General features: G+C 50.1%; 7 protein-coding genes across 7 annotated transcripts; 3 read left to right on the top strand and 4 right to left on the bottom strand.

The window, feature by feature from the left end:
• Window positions 1-90: 90 nt before the first annotated feature.
• Window positions 91-2,967, bottom strand: BDQ94DRAFT_137437 (B-type cyclin nimE). The gene is made up of 5 exons (XM_026765052.1): window positions 2,665-2,967; window positions 2,485-2,571; window positions 1,148-2,380; window positions 957-1,095; window positions 91-901 (listed from the first exon to the last, which is right to left on the bottom strand). Exons 2-5 carry the CDS (start codon window positions 2,491-2,493, stop codon window positions 804-806), a joined length of 1,479 nt encoding a protein of 492 aa, XP_026630095.1. The 5' UTR covers window positions 2,494-2,571; window positions 2,665-2,967; the 3' UTR covers window positions 91-803.
• An 844-nt stretch (window positions 2,968-3,811) lies between these two features.
• BDQ94DRAFT_137433 (mitochondrial 54S ribosomal protein uL2m) lies at window positions 3,812-5,739 on the top strand. Its single transcript, XM_026765051.1, has 2 exons — window positions 3,812-5,188; window positions 5,262-5,739. The coding sequence occupies exons 1-2, from the start codon at window positions 4,067-4,069 to the stop codon at window positions 5,361-5,363; spliced, it is 1,224 nt and encodes a 407-aa protein (XP_026630094.1). The 5' UTR covers window positions 3,812-4,066; the 3' UTR covers window positions 5,364-5,739.
• A 165-nt stretch (window positions 5,740-5,904) lies between these two features.
• Window positions 5,905-9,397, top strand: BDQ94DRAFT_183953 (putative C6 transcription factor Prf). The gene is made up of 5 exons (XM_026774530.1): window positions 5,905-6,590; window positions 6,693-7,543; window positions 7,606-8,097; window positions 8,149-8,403; window positions 8,459-9,397. Exons 1-5 carry the CDS (start codon window positions 6,188-6,190, stop codon window positions 9,101-9,103), a joined length of 2,646 nt encoding a protein of 881 aa, XP_026630093.1. The 5' UTR covers window positions 5,905-6,187; the 3' UTR covers window positions 9,104-9,397.
• BDQ94DRAFT_105254 (WD repeat-containing protein) lies at window positions 9,397-10,973 on the bottom strand. Its single transcript, XM_026763441.1, has 3 exons — window positions 10,627-10,973; window positions 10,234-10,546; window positions 9,397-10,151 (listed from the first exon to the last, which is right to left on the bottom strand). Exons 1-3 carry the CDS (start codon window positions 10,737-10,739, stop codon window positions 9,456-9,458), a joined length of 1,122 nt encoding a protein of 373 aa, XP_026630092.1. The 5' UTR covers window positions 10,740-10,973; the 3' UTR covers window positions 9,397-9,455.
• Window positions 10,974-11,528: 555 nt separating this feature from the next.
• Window positions 11,529-13,161, top strand: BDQ94DRAFT_167141 (ribonuclease P protein subunit p40; the record flags this gene model as incomplete). The annotated part of the gene is made up of 7 exons (XM_026770736.1): window positions 11,529-11,672; window positions 11,809-11,941; window positions 12,023-12,085; window positions 12,141-12,242; window positions 12,310-12,456; window positions 12,523-12,862; window positions 12,939-13,161. The coding sequence occupies 7 exons, from the start codon at window positions 11,529-11,531 to the stop codon at window positions 13,159-13,161; spliced, it is 1,152 nt and encodes a 383-aa protein (XP_026630091.1).
• A 2,656-nt stretch (window positions 13,162-15,817) lies between these two features.
• BDQ94DRAFT_137423 (uncharacterized protein) lies at window positions 15,818-16,260 on the bottom strand. Its single transcript, XM_026765050.1, has 2 exons — window positions 16,050-16,260; window positions 15,818-15,988 (listed from the first exon to the last, which is right to left on the bottom strand). Exons 1-2 carry the CDS (start codon window positions 16,215-16,217, stop codon window positions 15,899-15,901), a joined length of 258 nt encoding a protein of 85 aa, XP_026630090.1. The 5' UTR covers window positions 16,218-16,260; the 3' UTR covers window positions 15,818-15,898.
• Window positions 16,261-16,990: 730 nt separating this feature from the next.
• BDQ94DRAFT_137421 (bifunctional ATP-dependent DNA helicase/ssDNA endodeoxyribonuclease DNA2) lies at window positions 16,991-17,326 on the bottom strand. Its single transcript, XM_026765049.1, has one exon. It carries the CDS (start codon window positions 17,316-17,318, stop codon window positions 17,046-17,048), a length of 273 nt encoding a protein of 90 aa, XP_026630089.1. The 5' UTR covers window positions 17,319-17,326; the 3' UTR covers window positions 16,991-17,045.
• Between the last annotated feature and the right edge of the window lie 814 nt (window positions 17,327-18,140).

The following is an 18,140-nucleotide window of genomic DNA, read 5'->3' as shown; positions in this document are numbered from 1 at the left end:
TGCTTGTGATCCTCGGTGCCTCGGTTCCCAGCTCCATGGTCACTAGCAGTTTGGAAACTTGCCGTATCAACCGCACCTACTTACATAGAAGGCTGATATCTATGTGATGTGCAAGTAGCATCAAGGGCTGGTATACAAACTTCCTGGTAGTTCAAGGCTAACTAACCATTTTTAACGCACATTACCGCTATCCTTCCCACTCTATCCGTGATAAACCCCGCTAACTCAACATGAAAGACACTAATACCAAAAATAAGCCCTTTTCACCCTTCTCTCACCTTGGGTCTATGCCCCGATGCGTATTGTCGTAGCTGTATGGCATTGGTTCATTCCGCACGCCTTGACCAAGATAATGCGGTGGTAGATATATCGTCACGGTCTTGCGGGAGCTGTGTAATAAGTCCGAAGAGTACCCGACGCCGATGAACAAGAACTTTGATCCAAAAATAAGAAGCGAATAAATTTCCGTCCTTGAAATGTCCGACGCCTGGAAGTCACACAGGGTAAGACGGGAGAAGGTTATGTAAGGTATCAAAGCAAGTGCGAAACAACCCAGATACTACCAGAAATGAAGAGAATCGAAGAACAGCAGAGAAAACAAAACCAGATGTGCGCCAGACACCCCTGGAAGAAGGGAAGATGCAAACGTCCGCAACCGAAAACAACAAGATGCCGTTCATAAACATATGCAAGAGGTGCCTAATACCATCACGAATGAAATACCATCATATGGAATCAACAAACTCCTATCCTCGGTCGTGCTGCCTGACGCCGATATTAAGTCACCAGAGGCCCTGGGTTATTTATTCATGGTCTTTCATATAAGAGTAGGGCTCAGATAGTGAGCTGTTGATATACAAGTGGTGGTATTTCTTCGCCCATTGCCGGGTAAGGATGGATGCTAGTCAGGTTAGCGGTTGGTGGTCCAGTGTCAATACTAGATAGAGGCAACATACCCTTCAAGAACTTCTTGCTGGCGTACTTCTTGAAGAACGCCTCATGAGAGACAGGGCGGTGGAGATAATCAATCATTAGGCGGAAGACCGGATCGATCTCTTCTTCAGTATAACCGGCATAATGAGCCAAGGTGGCATCCTAAGTCGTCTATTAGCACAAGAAGCTCGAGATATGTGTGCAAGAAACATACCCAGACACCCCGGTCAAGGATGAGTCGAGCCAGATACATGGCAGCAGCGGCCACATGACTCTGGCGATAGCCCATGAACCTGTGGTCCAGAAGGCTGATTTCCATGAGGTACTTGCCAAGAGTACGGGTTTGGATATCATAGTTGTCTGCTTTCGAAATTCGACGGAGGAAGTTCATGGGGTTGGGGTAGCTCATGTTGTACTCCAGGGTAGCGAGGATGTGCCGTTCAGCATCCAAGATCTCACGATCTGTGAAAGTTCCGTCTGCGACGTCGGTGAAGTTGGCAACGTGTGGCGAAAGGACTTCCTCATATTTGGAGGCGATGAACATAGCGGCGACACCAACCAATTGAAGACGGTCCAGAGCCACCACCTCAGCAGAGAGGAAGCGGTCAATGATGTTGACGGCAAGGAAGAGGGTCTCGGGGAGGAGGCGGAAGCGGGTATGGACCTCGATGAGCCAGTCGACAAGGATGCCGCGCATCTTCCACTCCAGATCAGGTTGGTGTTCGATGTAGTCGGCGTTGGGCAAGGTCTCCAGCTCAAGGTCCTTGAGGTATTCGAAGATATCGACGACGTATTCAGCAACCATCAAAGGATCGTCAAGATCTTCGGCGTCAAGGTCGTCGACAAAATCATCGACAGGCTTTTGCAAAACCTTGGGATCGACCGGAACGTTGACATCCTCCTTCGCGTTGGTGATCTTTTCGGCGACAGTCTTCTGTTCGGTGACCTTCTTCTCGACTTCGACCTTCTTTCGGGGGCGTGGTTCCTCCTCAGCTGCCTTCTCTTGGATGGCCTTTTCGCTGGATGTCCGCTTGGTGCCCGATCCACTTCCGGGGCGCTTTGTTTCTGTGGTAGGCTTCTTGGGGTTGCTGTCCTTGGGTCCCAGGGCAGCGCGTGACGAGTTGTTGCGAGTAAGTTTCTGAACTCCACCAGCCTGCAATGTTGCTTTTGACGTCAGGCCAACCTTCGTAGCAGCTGGCTTCTTGGCCTCCTTGGTCTCTCCATTCTCTGCTTTGGTAACATTGCTCACATCACCAAGGGCGGCGCGTCTACGGGTTCCGGTGGTGGTAGTAGCGGTCGCAGCCTTCTTCGTCTGGAGCGGCTTCTTGGCGGGGGGAGCACCAGCGTCATTGACTGACAGGGCAGCGGCCTTGGCCCGCGTCAGACGCGTCGATGGGCCATTCTCGTCGTTCTCGTTCATCGTGCCTCTCGTACGAAGACTCCGAGCCTGTTGAACAGTTAGAGATATACGCGTGCAAAATGGATCTCCAAGCCCATCGAGCTCGCGACCGAGGATTGCACAACGCGTAGTGAGAGGCCAAGGAGACTTACAGGTGGCATGATGGATAGGGGGGGAAAGTAGAATGAATACAAGGAGGGGCAAGGAAGGGAATAAGAGTAGAGTGCAAGAGTCTGGTTCTGCAGGCAGTTGGAAAGTCTAGTCAGCATTCCAGGAGAGATTACCCCAGTGGAGCTCAAATACCGGTTGCCGGAAGGTAGATTTGCACGTACCACGCGTGAATATGTGTCCAACCCCAATCGATTAGTTTGAATGCAAGGTTCCTCAAGTCGAACGGTCGGGTACTTGGAAGGAATTTGGCAGGAGTGGGCTCAGAATCGTGGCATATATGGCTTTGTTGATGCTATTGACAGGAGCTCGCAAGACCCAAGACACGTAACTTTCCACGGCGTTGACGACCCCAAGGTATGTTTTTATGGTGATATAGCAAGGTAGAAAAGTTGCTTAGAAGTAATGACACGAGAATCCGGCAAGAAAATTGGGTCCTATAAGGGGTGGTGGTCGCCTCCCTGGAGTAGATGATGATGGAGAGGAGTAGGAAAAGGTGGTAAACTTGACAGGGCAAAGAGGATGTTTGGCCCTAGTCTTAGCGTGGAAACTGGCCAGGCTGGGAAAGATGCCCCACAGCACAATCCAGTTGGATCGCGTGGATTGCGGATTATTAACTGTTGTACAACGTCGTGTATATGCAAGCCTGGAGACAATAGTCACGGTCCCCAGGTATTATGGTATGTACGGTGAAGTCCAATTGAGAGATAGTAGTAGGGAGGAGAGAAGTGGAGGGAAAGGAAGAGTGACAGACGGGAAGAGGCGGCAACGAAGGGGGGGAAAGAAGGCAATTAAAGGAAGCAAGTCTATGGTTCTGTATGGGTCGATCGCATGTATGTATCTGTATGCGTATGTATGACGGACGTGACTTTCCTGGCAGAAGTCGCTGTAAAAAGGGCGGAATTGGTGGTGAAAAAGGTGGCAGGCAGGGTGGTAATCATACAGTCACGGTTTACGGGAGTACTCCCTAAGGGAAACAAGGCGGATCCTCATCCATGGTCGATGCCTGAGATGACCCAGGCAGGAAGACACCCTCGACTCTCAAAACGCCCGTCGCGAGCAAAAACGTGATGGAGCGCGGCCACGATCGCCAAAACAATAGCTGGTTGCGCGGCAACCGACCCGGAGCTTTTACGCTTTTTCGTCCCCTTCGGACGTGTTGCCGTGTCGCGCCGTCCCGTGACTCGAGAACTGTGCCACACTTAGTCAGTCTCGGGAGCGGCGGTGCATTTCAAGTCATGTGCCCGGGCATCAAGCCACACCTCCCAAGCCATGCCAGACATTTTTGCTCCGGAGATCGAGTAGAAGTGCGGCTATTGTCACCGGTGCCCCAACAACACTCCAATTGAGCAAGGTGTTGCTGATAGTGGTGTCAGGGACGCTGGATTCTTGCATTGCCTGTTTTTTGTCTTTAATTTCAAGCATGCTTAAGCAGTAGCTTGCTTGGTATTCCTCACACCATTCACGGTACGACATTGCGGTATTGCTTTGACATCTCCGATCACGACCGATTGACATCGAAATCCTTCCAACTTCCTACCTCCGCCAGAGCCATTCAAACTCAATATGCTTCAAACTCGGTTGGCCCTGACGGGCCTTCGTCTTCCGTTTAGAACCTTGTCCTCGGCCGTTTCGTCCCGGGCCTATTCGACTGTCGTCCGCGAGCAAGAGAATCCGTCCGCTGACGAGCCTGCAAGTTCGACGTTTGACCCCAGTATCGCCTTCGCCCCTCCACCCACTCGTGATGACGCCGGTATCCTTCTACGTTCCTATACTCCACGAACCCCCGGTATCAGACATTTGCGCCGACCGATCAATGACCACCTGTGGAAAGGACGCCCGGTGCAGAAGCTGACGTTCCCCAAACGAGGTCAAGCCAAGGGTGGTCGTAACAACTCTGGTAGAGTGACTGTCCGGCATCGTGGTGGTGGCCACAAGCGCCGTATACGAATGGTTGATTTTGCGCGTGACGCTCCCGGTCCGCACGTGGTGGAACGTATCGAACATGACCCTGGTCGGAGTGCTCACATTGCTCTTGTCCGTAGCCAGGAGACCAAGAAACTGAGTTATATCCTGGCTGCGGAGGGTATGCGGGCTGGTGACGTTGTCCACAGTTACATGTCTGGTATCCCAGAGGAACTCTGGAAGAGCATGGGAGGTACTGTGGATCCTGGTGTTCTCGCTGCCAGAACCGCATGGAGAGGAAACTGCTTGCCGCTGCACATGATGCCTGTCGGTACTCTGGTCTTCAACGTCGGTTTACGTCCTGGTCAGGGAGGCCAGCTCTGCCGTAGTGCTGGTACTTTTGCGACAGTCATTGCCAAGGGTATCGATATCAAGGCGAAGCGTGATCATTCTGACGGCCAAGAAGGAGAAGCCGGAGCCGTTGAGCAGAAGCCTCTCACGCAACGCGAGAGGCAAAGAAAGGAGCGCATCTCTCAACATGTTACCATCCGTCTTCAGAGTGGTGAAGTTCGTCTGATTCATAAGGACTGCTGCGCGACTGTTGGCGTCGCTAGCAACCCTAACCACCAGTACCGCCAGCTTGGTAAGGCTGGTCGCTCTCGTTGGCTCAACATTCGGCCTACCGTTCGTGGTCTTGCCATGAACGCCGCCGAACATCCTCACGGTGGTGGTCGAGGCAAGTCGAAGGGTAACGTTGACCCGAAGAGTCCTTGGGGTATGCCGGTATGTATCCTCGCCTCGCTATTCCTTCCTTTGCTTCCAGGCCTCATCCATGCTAATGTCTTCGTTTTTACAGGCGAAATCCGGTTACAAGACTCGTCCCAAGTGGAAGATCAACAAGGCTGTGGTTCATCCCAGAGAGCGCAACCAAGGCAAGCGTCGTCGTGGATACCACTAGACGCCGTCGTGAACATGAAATTCTACTTTATTCCTTGGACCTTCTATAGCTATTTCACGGTTATATCAAATGTGATTCTATCACCGCTCGGGGTAAAAGCTGGGTAAAGCAGAGCATGCATCTTCGGAATCTCCCCATCTGTCGAAGGTCCTTCTTGTGGGTTTAGATGGTGGGAAGTCATTTCCTGTTCACCTTGTTGTACTATACTTTATTTTGTCTTGGCTACCATGGGGGATTCCAGCTGTCTATACTCCAGCTCCTTTGCTTTTTATCCGGGTCTCCTTCATGTGTTGTTTATGCTCCGGCGTTTTTCTTGTATACTACATGGGTTAGAGTACAATCAATCCTATTACACAGTGCACATATATGCTTTGAACAACTCCTTCATTCATGAAAGTTATGTATCCGGTGGAGTGGACAGCAATCAGTCCTGGCATGGCTTAGGGCGGACGCGAAGCCTCATTGGGGTGAACGAGCAGCGGGTCTAGAACAGGCTGAGACCGAGAGAATCAAGCCGAAGCCGGTGGATTAATATCATCGCGCTCAACTAAAACACTACATTCAAACTCGCCTTCACGTCCGCGGGAAAACCGCTGTAAGCTTCGCTCTCTAATGGTCCCGATCCACGCTTCATTTGCATGAACTCTGACTAACAAATTAGGATCCTTGGTTCCGTTCGAGTCCTGTACCGTCCTCGGCCTGACTGACATAAGCTCGATCGTGCACCTACCATCTTTCCCTATAGCCTAACGGCTTTCTAGCTTCTTCTGCGTTCTGTTAATGCATGCCGGTCTTTTTCGCGTGTTCGATGCCTCCAAGTATCCATGATCGAGGCACAGCCCACCTGGCTCGGAAAAGCTGTGCCCACCTTGCAGGCCATTCTCGACACACATCAGCTCCCCACCCGCATCGCGCGCCCGGCCATGGCCGATAATGCCAATCGTCTAACACAGCAGACTCAAGCTTCTCCATCCCAACCACAGCTTAATGCAGCATATGAAGAGGCAGCATCGATTGCCACAGAGCATCACAATACAAGCAGCGATTATATTCCCCGCCCCAAGCGTATCGCATGCGTACTTTGCCGAAGGAGGAAGTTAAGATGCGATGGAAACAAACCCAGTTGCGGGAGATGCTCTCGGTTGGGTCATGAATGCATATTCGATGAAGTGCGCAAGAAAAGCGGTCCCAAGCGGGGTTACGTGAAGCAGCTAGAAGCACGTCTGGGTATGTCCATTGTCTGTCAATACCTGACACTCGATTTCTGATCGGAGGCATGTGGGCGCCGATCTCACCGTCTGCTTCTCTGACATTACACTTATTATGCAGCCCAGGTCGAAACACTACTCAAAAGTCAGGGAGCACAAGTACAGCAAAGTCAGGGCAATAGTCCTATTGCCTTACCCTCAAACAATTCGACTGGCGTGCCCGACACCTCTCCCCAGGATGATGTCCATATGTCATCTCCGGAAGGAGAGACTGATCCTACTTATTCGACTCCCGCATCAAATCATGCAGGAACAGCAAGCGCCAATGAACCAGAAGGTAGATTGATAGGCCTGGGGCTGGAAGAACCCCTACCCACGCAGGAGGTTATTGATGAGCTGCAAGTTTTCCTCCCCACAACTGAGATCTTTATCCACCTTCTAATCATGTACAGGACCACGATATACTTCGAGAAGATACATCTGCGGCTTCCCATGATACATCGCCCAAGGTATCTGGCAGCTTCGAGCCTTGCTCCTGCCTCACGACCCCCTATATGCTTACAGTACATAATGTGGTGTCATGCGGCGTCTGTCACCAACAAGTACTCCAGTCTTCACAGTATTTTTTACCAGCGGGCTCGTAAGTACGCTGAACTAGACGAGTTGGAAGGTCTTGGCGAGCGTGCGTTGTCTACCGCACATTGTCAAACCTGGGTGCTCATCGGCACATACGAATTCAAAATGATGTTTCTTCCTCGAGCGTGGCTAAGTGTCGGGAAGGCTGTCAGACTGGCGACTATGCTAGGTTTAAATGGTATAGACGAAGAGGGTATCAACGTCAAACAGACATTGCCGCCTCCCAAAGACTGGTCTGAGAGAGAAGAGCGAAGGAGGGTATTTTGGATGGCGTTTTGTCTTGATAGATACGCAAGCGTCGGTACTGGATGGCCTGTCTCGTTTGATGAGAGAGATGTCAGTTGCTTCAGCGTCTGCTCTATTTGAAGGGAACAAGCTTGTCTGACTGAGCTCGACAGATTTTCACGAACCTTCCTGCATCAGAGGAATCATTTATCGGCAACGAACCGCAACAAACCGGTCGACTCGCAGACGTACTGGTAACCGGGAATATTGCTACGATGTCAACATTTGCAGGAATCGTGATATTAGCTTGCATGTTCGGAAAGAATGTAGCACATCTGCATCGACCTGATCCCCAAGACAATGATCATGATCTCAATGGCAGGTACTGGCAGCGGCACCGTGCCTTTGATAATCTTCTACTTCATTTTGCCCTCTCCATGCCAAGTCATCTGCGACTGACAGTCTTAACGACCGATCCAAACATCATATTCTGCAACATGGCTGTCCACACAGCAACGATTTGTCTACATCAAGGGGCGATATTCAAAGCTGAAAAGAATAGAATGCCGGAACAGATTGCCACTGAGAGCAAGCGACGATGTATATTAGCTGCCGATCAAATCTCCAACATAATGAAGATGATCAGTCATCTGGATCTAAGTGTTGTCAGTTATAGCATAACTTCTATTCGACTTCATTGTGCTAACACAAAGCAGATGGATCCATTTATGGCTTTTTGTATATACGTGGCTGCGCGCGTTTTCATCCAATACCTGAAGTTTCGCCCCAATGACTCCGCTGCACGTTCATCTCTCCAATTTGCCTTTTCTGCACTCGATGTCTTGAAACAAAAGAATCCACTGGCTGAATCATTTGTGATCCAACTTGAACTTGATATCGGTGGGACTGCCTTTGGAGATGTTCGGACTCCGAAAAGGATGTGCTTCGCGTCCCATATACCACATACTATGGTAAGCATGCCTGTTATACCAGTGACGGCGATCTGCTGACCAGAGACCATTCTAGGCTGGCGCGAGCAATCCACAGAATGCAAACCAACCAAGAGTTCAGGCCGATAATTCAATCCCAGATCACCATCAAAGCACTTCTGGACCCACACCCACTGCACATGCATATCAACAGACTACCACTGAGATGCCACCAGGCCGACCAAGCACAGCGATTCAAAACGGCACCAATACCTCCAATCACGCAGCACCGACCAGAAAGGGCAATCCTATATCAAATCTGGATACGCACATGCCTCCTACATCCAACGACAATGCCAACACCAATCAGTCAACCAATTCCATACGTTCACAGCTAGCTTCCACTCTGAACAACCTCAACATGGGACCAACGACATACCCCTCCTCAGCACAAGCCCCTATTCAGCCAGATGTGTTCTACCCCAATGTCTTTGCTCCGTTCCAATACGAATCCGACACCTCCTTTCCCAATCAGCCAACTCAGCTTGATCCGACGAGATCCGAAAACCCCCTCACTACTGATTCTGCGTGGACTACCTCAGAGAACCCTATACCTGACCTCAGCGATGAAAATCTAGTCAATAATCCGCCTAATGGCCCCGAAGCTCTCAGCGACGCTCAGTGGGCATTACTCGCCTCGGGGGCCTGGAAGTCGTGGCAAGGGTTGAATTTTATGTCTTGAGCTTCAGCTTGGGAATGGAAGCAGTGAGCTCTTTGCGACAAAGTGGCTGGTGATGTGATCTACGATATATAGATGATTAATGATTGATGCTGAATATGCTGTGGGCTCTTTTTCTTCGAAAATCGTATTGAGCGTAGCACGTTTACATCTCCTTCGCAATATCCGCGAACCAAACAGAGTATATCAAACCAGCATAGGAATGGACTCTATACAAGACATGCAATACAATGCTTAATATCTACCGTAGACATCATAAGCTCAAATAAACATCCAACGCACCAAACGCCACACGACACACATACACAAAGATGCAAAGTAATATCACCTTTTCGAACCATGGATACCGCCGTTTCTACAAACTTCCACCCGCAGCCCCTACAATTCTCAAACCGCCTGGCCCCGATCCATCCGCAGTAGTAGAATATGCAAGCCAATACCTCGAAGGATGCCACGCGACAGCCGGAATCCCCGAATTGGCATTTCCTCCCGTAGGAACGGTATGAACACTCTCACCCGTTTCCGCATGGAAGATCTCCAACCCATTACCACCACAGCCTACCTCATCACAAGCGCCGCAGATGAATCTACCGTCGAAGCTCCAGCTCACGCCACGCACGGCTCCACCGTTATTGCTCGAGACGGTACGCTTGCAGATCCAGTCTGTTGTATCCCATAGGGAGATGAGGGCGTCGCTGCCCCCGACGGCGAGGTAGCGACCTGTGGGTGCTAGGGAGATGGAAAGGCAAGCAGAAGTGTGGGCGTGAAGGGTGTGGAGGACGTCAAAGGACGGGTAAGAGATGATTTTGACGGTGCCTTCGCCGGTCGTGGCGAAGAGGTGGAGGTCTGGGGAGGAAGGGGTGGACATGTGATGTGAGAAGGTCGTTGCGTTTGTTTGGATGGGTTGAGGGTGTGGTTCTAGGGCTGTGTAGGTTGATGGTGTGAAGGTGGGCTTCTGTTGTTGTTGCGTCGCTGCAGCGTTGAGTGGTCCGTCTGGGTGGATGGTCGGGGTGGAGGGGGATTCGACGGAGATGGGTATGAGGGTGTCGTCCTAGAGATATTGGGCGTTTGGTCAATTGACAAGTCCCTGATGCTGAGCGCATTGGTTTCGTGCTCGTGTGTGTTTTGCTCACCTTCCTGCCAACGATCATTACCCTTCCATCAGCAGACCAGGACAAGGTGAATGCCTCGCCTCCGACGTCTAGACGACTGACGCAGGTCTTTGACCGGACATCCCAAACGCGAACGGTTCCATCCGTAGAGCAGCTAGCCAGTTCGGAGTCTCGAACGGGGTTGAACACGACTTTCTCAATTCCAGCAGTATGGCCGCGCAGTTCGGTGGAGTATTTCACTTGCGAACGCTCAGGATTCCAGATTCGAAGGGTACGGTCTGCGGAGCCGGTGGCAATGAGTTGGCCGGTAGGGTTCCAGGCTATTGTGCGAATTCTAGATTTTCCGTCGTCCTCCATCATCAGTATGCGTTTTGCTTCTCTGCTGTGATAGTAATATGTCGGATGGGCATATACGTATGGGAACCAGGCCCGCGAGCAGCGGGATCATGGTAGTTTTGTGTTTTTAGACCACCAAATGCAAGACCAAACCGGTCTTTCGGGAGGAGGTTCCGTCGAGGAGGCGCCATTGTCAAGGTAGTACTTGTGTAATTGTTGCTGCTGCTGGCGGGTTCGCGATTGCGGCAGCAGCAGCCTGAACTGATGCCCCGCGGGGCTGTGGATGGTAAAGTGGGGAGAGAGTTCCTTGCAAAAAGAGTGGCGAAGAAGTCTTCAGTAACGAAAGTAATTTCTAGGACCAATTGCGAAATGGCGCTGCCGGATTGCGGGGAGATTCGAGAGAGCTCTTGCGCGCGATGTTCGATCGATGCCCGCAGAGACCGTGAGGCGCGTTCGGTGATTGGCTGGAGCTCGGCGATAGAAGATCACAATCGAGATGACATAATGCTGGCACTCGCCAGTTGGCTAGGCGTCTGACCTACAGGTATAGTATTGAGAGTTGTCAATTTTTTAAGGACACTGTGAGGAGTGTCATTCTTGATATACAGTTCGGTACTTTGTCCAATTCATTCCATAACACTCTCTCTTGGTAGACTTGTCCGAAACGTGCAGTCAGTATATGGTCAGGTGACCCGGCGGAACATTCCAAGCAGCAATTATCCTGCATATCAGCCAGTAGTATACGGCGTAACTATACAAGAGCTTTTTGCATCTGTGTGCTTAAATCCATCAGATATTACTTATTGATGCATCACGCCTTCTATTAGCCGTCCAGTGTGAGTCGAGCAGCTATTGTATAGGGCCGAAAATTCTCTCCGAGCTCAACCACAAATTTCATCTACCGGTATTCAAGACTTGAGCTAGACTGCCGACGGTCGAATCGACGGATCGCCAGGCTTTGTTATAATCTTCTCAGAAGCATGCTCGACTTTGAAGATGATGCGTCTAAGCGCGAAAAATGCTACACCACCATAGGCCAACTGCCTGCTTTTATCGATCCCAAGCAGCCGCCCACGAAACGGTCCCCCTGCTCGGCCATCCTTGGCCATCCATTCGTTCACACGGTAAGATACTCTGTACTCTTTATATATTTCCCGGACTATTATCACTAGGCTCTTATACTGTGGTTGTGCTGTGACAGTTCCTCATCATATGTATGTTGACACAATATTAGAGAAACGCTAACTAGTCGATGCGTAGGTTGAAGTCATTTTGCCAAAAGACATTTTCTCGCATGTGCAACCCCAGCTGCAAAAGCTGCGATATGCTAGAGTTTTTATGTCGCTATCTTCTCTGCTCGAGGGTGAATTCTTCAATACTTATATCAAGACCGGTAATTATTGCGTTTTTCACTCTTCGTCGCCTCCTGGCTGGGGCGCCAAGGCCGATATAGTAGCTAACATACAAGGTATAGGGAATATTCTCATGATATCAGAGGGACGCTCAGGCTCAGACAGTGTCTTCACTCTTAAAGATGGTTTGTAGTCTCCGGCTGTGGTTTTCCTAGCATACTCAGCTAACAGGCCCCCTAGGCATCCTAAAATTGGAGCTGAGCAAAGAAATCTTCGAAAGAACAGGGCTTACAGGGAAGCCGGTTCGCAGCGGAGGAAGAAAGCATGCAAAAGAGAGGTTCAGTATGTTCTTTCCATACCATGCCCCCCAGACCGAGGAGACATGCTGACAACAAGCCCTGGTAAACAGTCGTGGAAATCAACCTTCGACTTCCCTCCATGCTTCACGGCAAGAAGGGCTTCGAGAGAATTGTATGGGCTTTCAAGAACGTTTTGAACCAATCAGTAGCCTGGCTATTCTTCGATCTTACAACTAGCTCGGGTGGCGTTTCAGAAGGTACTATACCTCATCAGGCGCTCTTCTGCGGGTTTCTCCCAGGGCCATACACTAAAACATGAGCAGATGACCCCTCCCTAAAGGGAAACCAGCCCCAAATCATCAATTGCCAGCCTATTCTCACCGAGCACTCCAATATCCTTGTCCCTCCTCTCCCTGGAGCAGAAATCACAGACGAGTCCCGCGGAGCCGCAGAACTAGAAGACCACTGCAACGAGCTCTCCGAATGGCTTGCAATGGTATCCCTCGAATCGCCTCGCGTGTCGGCTCATGACGATGTGGATCCCTATCTATGTCGTTACAGTGTACCCGATTTGGATAATGCAAAATCCACCAGTCTTGTCAGCCTGAAGTGGCAAGGACTTGTCCCGTCTCGTTGGATCATCGAATTATTGGTCGCGTTATTGTATGCTCCACATGCCCTGTTATGACACCCATCTGATATTGAATAATTTGCTGACTTGGCTTCTTTGCGTTTTCAGGAAGGAAACTGCTCCCAAGTCTCTTGCCCCGTACGCTTGGTTCGCGCTTTCTGCGAGTGCGCTGGGAAGAGAAGCCGTGGAGGCACGCGATGGGTACACGGTTATGGTGCTTCCGGCACATGTGCCAAAGCAAGATGTGTTGGGGGTGCAGGCAGATAGTCCGTCTAAGGGTAATGGCCGGCACTTCATATGTTGGGAGTACGTCGGTGCTTCGATTCTATGAACTGTTTTATAGTATGCCGCTGTCCGGTGGGCTCAGGAGTGCAGTTACTGTTGTTCAATATACCCCAAAATCTGAAAAGTACCTACTACATCTTTGGGCATCCATTACATTATGTGCGACTCTAATGATCAAATGATATTATTCCTCTAGCTATTGAAGTTGTTCTGCATGTCCGTTGGTATCCAAAATCATAATCCCTAGTTGCATTCAATTTATCCTTTGTCCCAAACTCCATACCCAATACACGCCAAACGATATTAAGAACCCTTCAAGCAAATATAAAGTACTGACCAAGACATGAATAACAGTTATCCGATGAGATCATTAACCATGTCCTGCAGAACAGGTCGATTCCCAAGGACTCTACCACCGCTCATCAACTTAGCGCCCCTTTTAGCAGGTTTCTTCAAGCCAGTCGGCGATAGTCGAGTCTGAACGGGACCGAATGGACTGCGGGTCGTCTTCTTGGATGACACAGGGCTCTTGCCCTTCTTTGGACTAGGTGTAGACCTGTCCAGACAAGACTGCGATGGTACCATTTCAGATTCGAAGATATGATCCGTCATGGCATCTCTAGGCAGATCATAGACCCATCCTCGCTCTTGGACTAGTTTCACGTATTTTCCAAGGAGCTCGTTGCCATCGCGGAGAGTACTCTTGCTTCCGACGACGAGAAGCTTAGTCCGTGCTCTGGTGAATGCGACATTGACGCGTCTCCAGTCACGAAGTAGATCACCGACGTTTTTGTCAGTGTTGCTCCGCACGCAGCTCAGGATGATGACTTCCTTGTCTCGGCCCTGGAACTTGTCTGCCGTATGCATCTCAAGCTCCGGTAGGTAGCGGCTGAGGTGTTGTTTTAGGAGTGACAGTTGGCTTCGATAGAGGGCTATGACACCTATGCTGCGTGCCGGGATGCCGCAGGAAATGAATGCTTCAACGAGTCGGCTGCAAATAGTTGCCTCAGTAGGGTTCACAATCCGTGAGCCGTTTGCCACATCCAGTGCAGGTATGGAAAGCGTATCTGTGTTAACAAGTCGAGTTTTGGCAGACGGTTCGACCAGATCCTTGAGCCAGCAACGGCCTTGGCTTGTGCCCAAGCAAACCTGTCGCTGACTACGTGGCTGAGGGAAGGTACTGGGATGATGTTGCTTGAGACCGCCAATATTGGGAACAGTGAGTGAGCGCACTGCAACATCTGCAGTCCCACATTTGAGACGACCAGAATATATGAGGGTGTTAGATAGAAGCATGATGTCCTCACACATTCGATACTGGTGTTCCAGATTGACAACGGAATCGGGGTGGGAGTCAGACAGCAATTTAAAAAGACTGACATCCAGGCCGCCTTCTTGGGCCTCCTTATTCTGCACCAACGGAGGCAGTTGATAGTGGTCACCAACAAGGATAAACGTCCTAGCCATTCGAATAGGTCCTAGGCACACTGGAAGCGTGATTTGAGAAGCCTCATCAACTATGCAATAGTCGAACATATGTTGGGTGAAGATACCATGACTGACCCCGAGGCAGGTAGTCGCCACCACCTGCGAATCTTCGTATGAGGCTTTCAGCTCTTCCATTGTGCTTTTAGGCACCGCTGCCAATTCAGCAAACTGCTGAACATCAGGATGTACTTTTGCAGGAGCCCCAATTCGCAAGATACGGAAGTTATCCTCCTTGATTTTCAGTAGGATGTTATCTACCGCCGTGTGAGTGTATGAGGTCAAGAGGACGCTCTTGCCTTGTGCCACTAAGGCACGAATGATATGAGCAATGGTGGTAGTCTTGCCAGTACCAGGCATTCCAAGGACCAAGGCATAATCTTCAGCACACATGACCTTGTCGATGGCTTGTCGCTGATCGACGTTTAAGGCTGCCTTGTCAGATTCAGACAAAGTATATGCAGATGCAGTGGTTTTGAAAGCTGGCGCCTCCCGTTTAACGATCAACCTTCTCAGCTGTCTAGCCTGAAATAGATCCCGTTCCATCATGGAAACGAGGTTCGTTCGAACAATTGCCATGCCGTTACTGAATTCGTCCTTGTCTAAACGGTAGACCGGCTCTTCTTCCAACTCAGCCGGTGACGGGGAGGCACCGTCCTCGAGTATTTCCATTATACCCTTGAACGACTGGTTACGCGTAGCATCAAAGCCCCTAGCTCTCGTTCTGGCGTTATGTAGCCTCCTGTCTACCGCGACGGTAATGTGTCTTCGGCTGACTTGCACAACGTATCCATTTGCAAGAGCAAAGTGGCCCTTCTCATCAGAGACCACGATTGGTTCTCCAAGTGTGAGCTGGGATTCAGTAAATGAAAATGATGGGTGGGCTTGTTTTTTGACGAAAGTATAGCGATAGCGATTAATCTTGGGTCCATCTTTCTCCTCGTAGGAGGAATTAGGGTCGATCACGACATTGCCAAAACATCGACCCAAAGCCTCGCGCTCGCTGCTAAGCATGGTCCAAAGCTCGCGCTTGAACCGAATCATGCTTTTTTCCTCTTTGGTCAACAAATCATCCCATTTTCGAAAGAAGTCGCGATCATCAGGAGTCAGGTGGTCCATGGCGTTGACAAAATCATCACCAAGACCGCTAGTTTCACCATCACCATCATCTGCAAGCTTATGGTAGATGAAACAAGGTGTTTTTGAGTAGCACTTGTTGCAAAATGAGGACTTCTTGGCCATCGGCGGCAGGTGCGTTCTCTGGCGCATGTATCCGACTATGCGATTTCGCTGCTGGATCATCTGCAGGAGCTCATGCCGGATGCCACGAATCCGGAATATTTTCGTTGTTTCGAGGTAATATAACAATCCAAAGGTACATTCCACATCTACAGGGCCGCGTCAGTTTCTATCGATAATGGGGTTTAACACCGGTAGGGGCTCTCTTACCGTAGCGATCAGAAAGCAGCAAAGTATACAGAGCCGTCTGTGCCCTGTGAGCCTGATTTGTATCCCTATTGCCTGTTTTGAGCTCAAGTGGTACGACCAGGTTTTTATCGCTCTCGCCGTCATGACAAGCGACTTGCACAGTGGCATCAACGTTGCCTTTGAGTCCATACATTGGAGACCAAATATGCTCCTCGACTTCGAGAAGCTTATTGATACTTAAACTCAGCTTGGAGTTGCCACGGTCCTCAACAAGCGATTCCGCCTTTGGAACAGTCAGTATAGCTATCACGAATGGTAGCTGGTTTAACTTACACTTGGCTTTAACCTGAGGAACCGCTCTGCCCAAGCCTGCACGCCCGGTATCCGACTCATCATATATTCAACAGCCTCCGGAATAGTCATGCGGATCAAGTATAGATCCTCGATGCGCTTGACAGTCACGCCTTCAATCAAAGTCCTTAGCGAGTTCGTATCCCATTTGTTGAGCTTGATTGCTTCTTGAAACACCTCATGAAATATGTTCCCAAAAACTTGCGCTTTGCCTAGATCGGACGTGTACTTGATTCGATCCTGCAGGACGGCGCGGCGCTGGCAACTAATCGAGTCTGCCACGACAGTTGCAGAGACCAGGTGGTCCGGATGGAGAATAACCATGTTCCTAGAATCATCCACGATGCAATGTCCTGTGGCATCGAAATCCCCGATTAAATGGATATATGATTCCTTGACGCATGGACACTCGCACCAAGACTCTCGAAGGATGACGACTTTCTTTTCCTTCGACCTCTCATCTTGTACAGAAAGCACCTTTTCTTGATGTCAGTGGGAATGTAAACCTGTTAGGTTTTATGGTGACAGACCTGTTCTGGCTGGACGCGCCCTTTGATGGTCTTATACGCAGACTCAGCAATATCAACAATAAGGTAGCGCTTGATGGCTTGTCGGCTTCTGACGTTCTATATATGGGCCTTAGTAAGTATGTAACATATAAACCCACTAAGAATGACAAACATCGTTTGTTGCATCTGCTCCTGAATGCACCATGGATTGTTCGATGGCCTCAATATCCAAGCCATCATCGTCAAATTCATCACCAAAAGATGCATCTTGTTCTCCCTTCTTCTGAATGAACGCTTCAGAAGTCGCGCCAAGATAATTCCCGGATTTGACTTCTGGAATTGATTGTCTGAAAGCTGCTGGCCTCGTAAAAACGGGCTTTGCCATATCAGTGCTCTGCGACTCTTCGCATTGAGCGAGAAGATCCCCCATACTGTCCGACAACCCATCAAAATCATCGTCAAATTCATCAGCATCAAGGGCATCAACATCATTAGTCGGTTTTTCCACATTAATTTCCATAGCCACCGCATCAGTCTCTGTCCATTCCTCAGTCAAAGCGCGGGCCTCTGTTGAAGCCTTGTTGTTCACAGGTTCACCACTCAGAGCCTTGTCGTTAAGGTGAGAGGAGCCGGCATCCACAAATGGATCCATCGAGGCTTCTGCAAGATCGAAGAAGTCCTGGTCAAATTCATCGTCCCCATAATCTGATGAGGACTCTTCCAACGGTTTCCTGTCTTCGGGGGCAGCATGAATAATCCTGGGCTCGTGCACTTGGCTGGTTATCTTCGAGGCTTGTACTTGGCTCTTTCTATCCTCGGTCGGAGATTTTGATCTGCCACGCCTGTCTTGGTTGCGTGCTGGGATAGGAGACGAGTCAGTTGTGTCCGGTAGCGGCCCAGGTGCCTTTTTCAAAGTCTTTTCGATTTCCTCCACGAGAGAACTGATATTGGGGCCTTGGTAGTTTCCAGGGTTGACAACATTACTTCTCGTTCTTGAGAAAATGGTTCGTCCTGCACCAAAGTTTTCCTTGTCGATCCTTCTTCGCTTGGTCTTCGAACTTGGCCATTCTGCCATACAGCTATTTGATCGTCTAAGACCTGAAGAATCTCGACTGGTGCGCACTGACGCTGGTGTTTGCGGTGAAGAAGAGAGAAGATTTGTGAAGCGTGGCCGAAGTTGCTCGCCACTGCCATTGGCAAGTGTTTTGCTCACATAGCTGTTCCACAGGTCAGCAGCGAGGTCATGCTGCGG

The sequence above is a fragment of the Aspergillus welwitschiae genome (genome assembly GCF_003344945.1).
Source record: "Aspergillus welwitschiae strain CBS 139.54b unplaced genomic scaffold BDQ94scaffold_5, whole genome shotgun sequence".
Classification (NCBI taxonomy): Eukaryota; Fungi; Ascomycota; class Eurotiomycetes; order Eurotiales; family Aspergillaceae; genus Aspergillus; species Aspergillus welwitschiae.
This window is presented reverse-complemented; position numbering and strand designations above follow the sequence as displayed.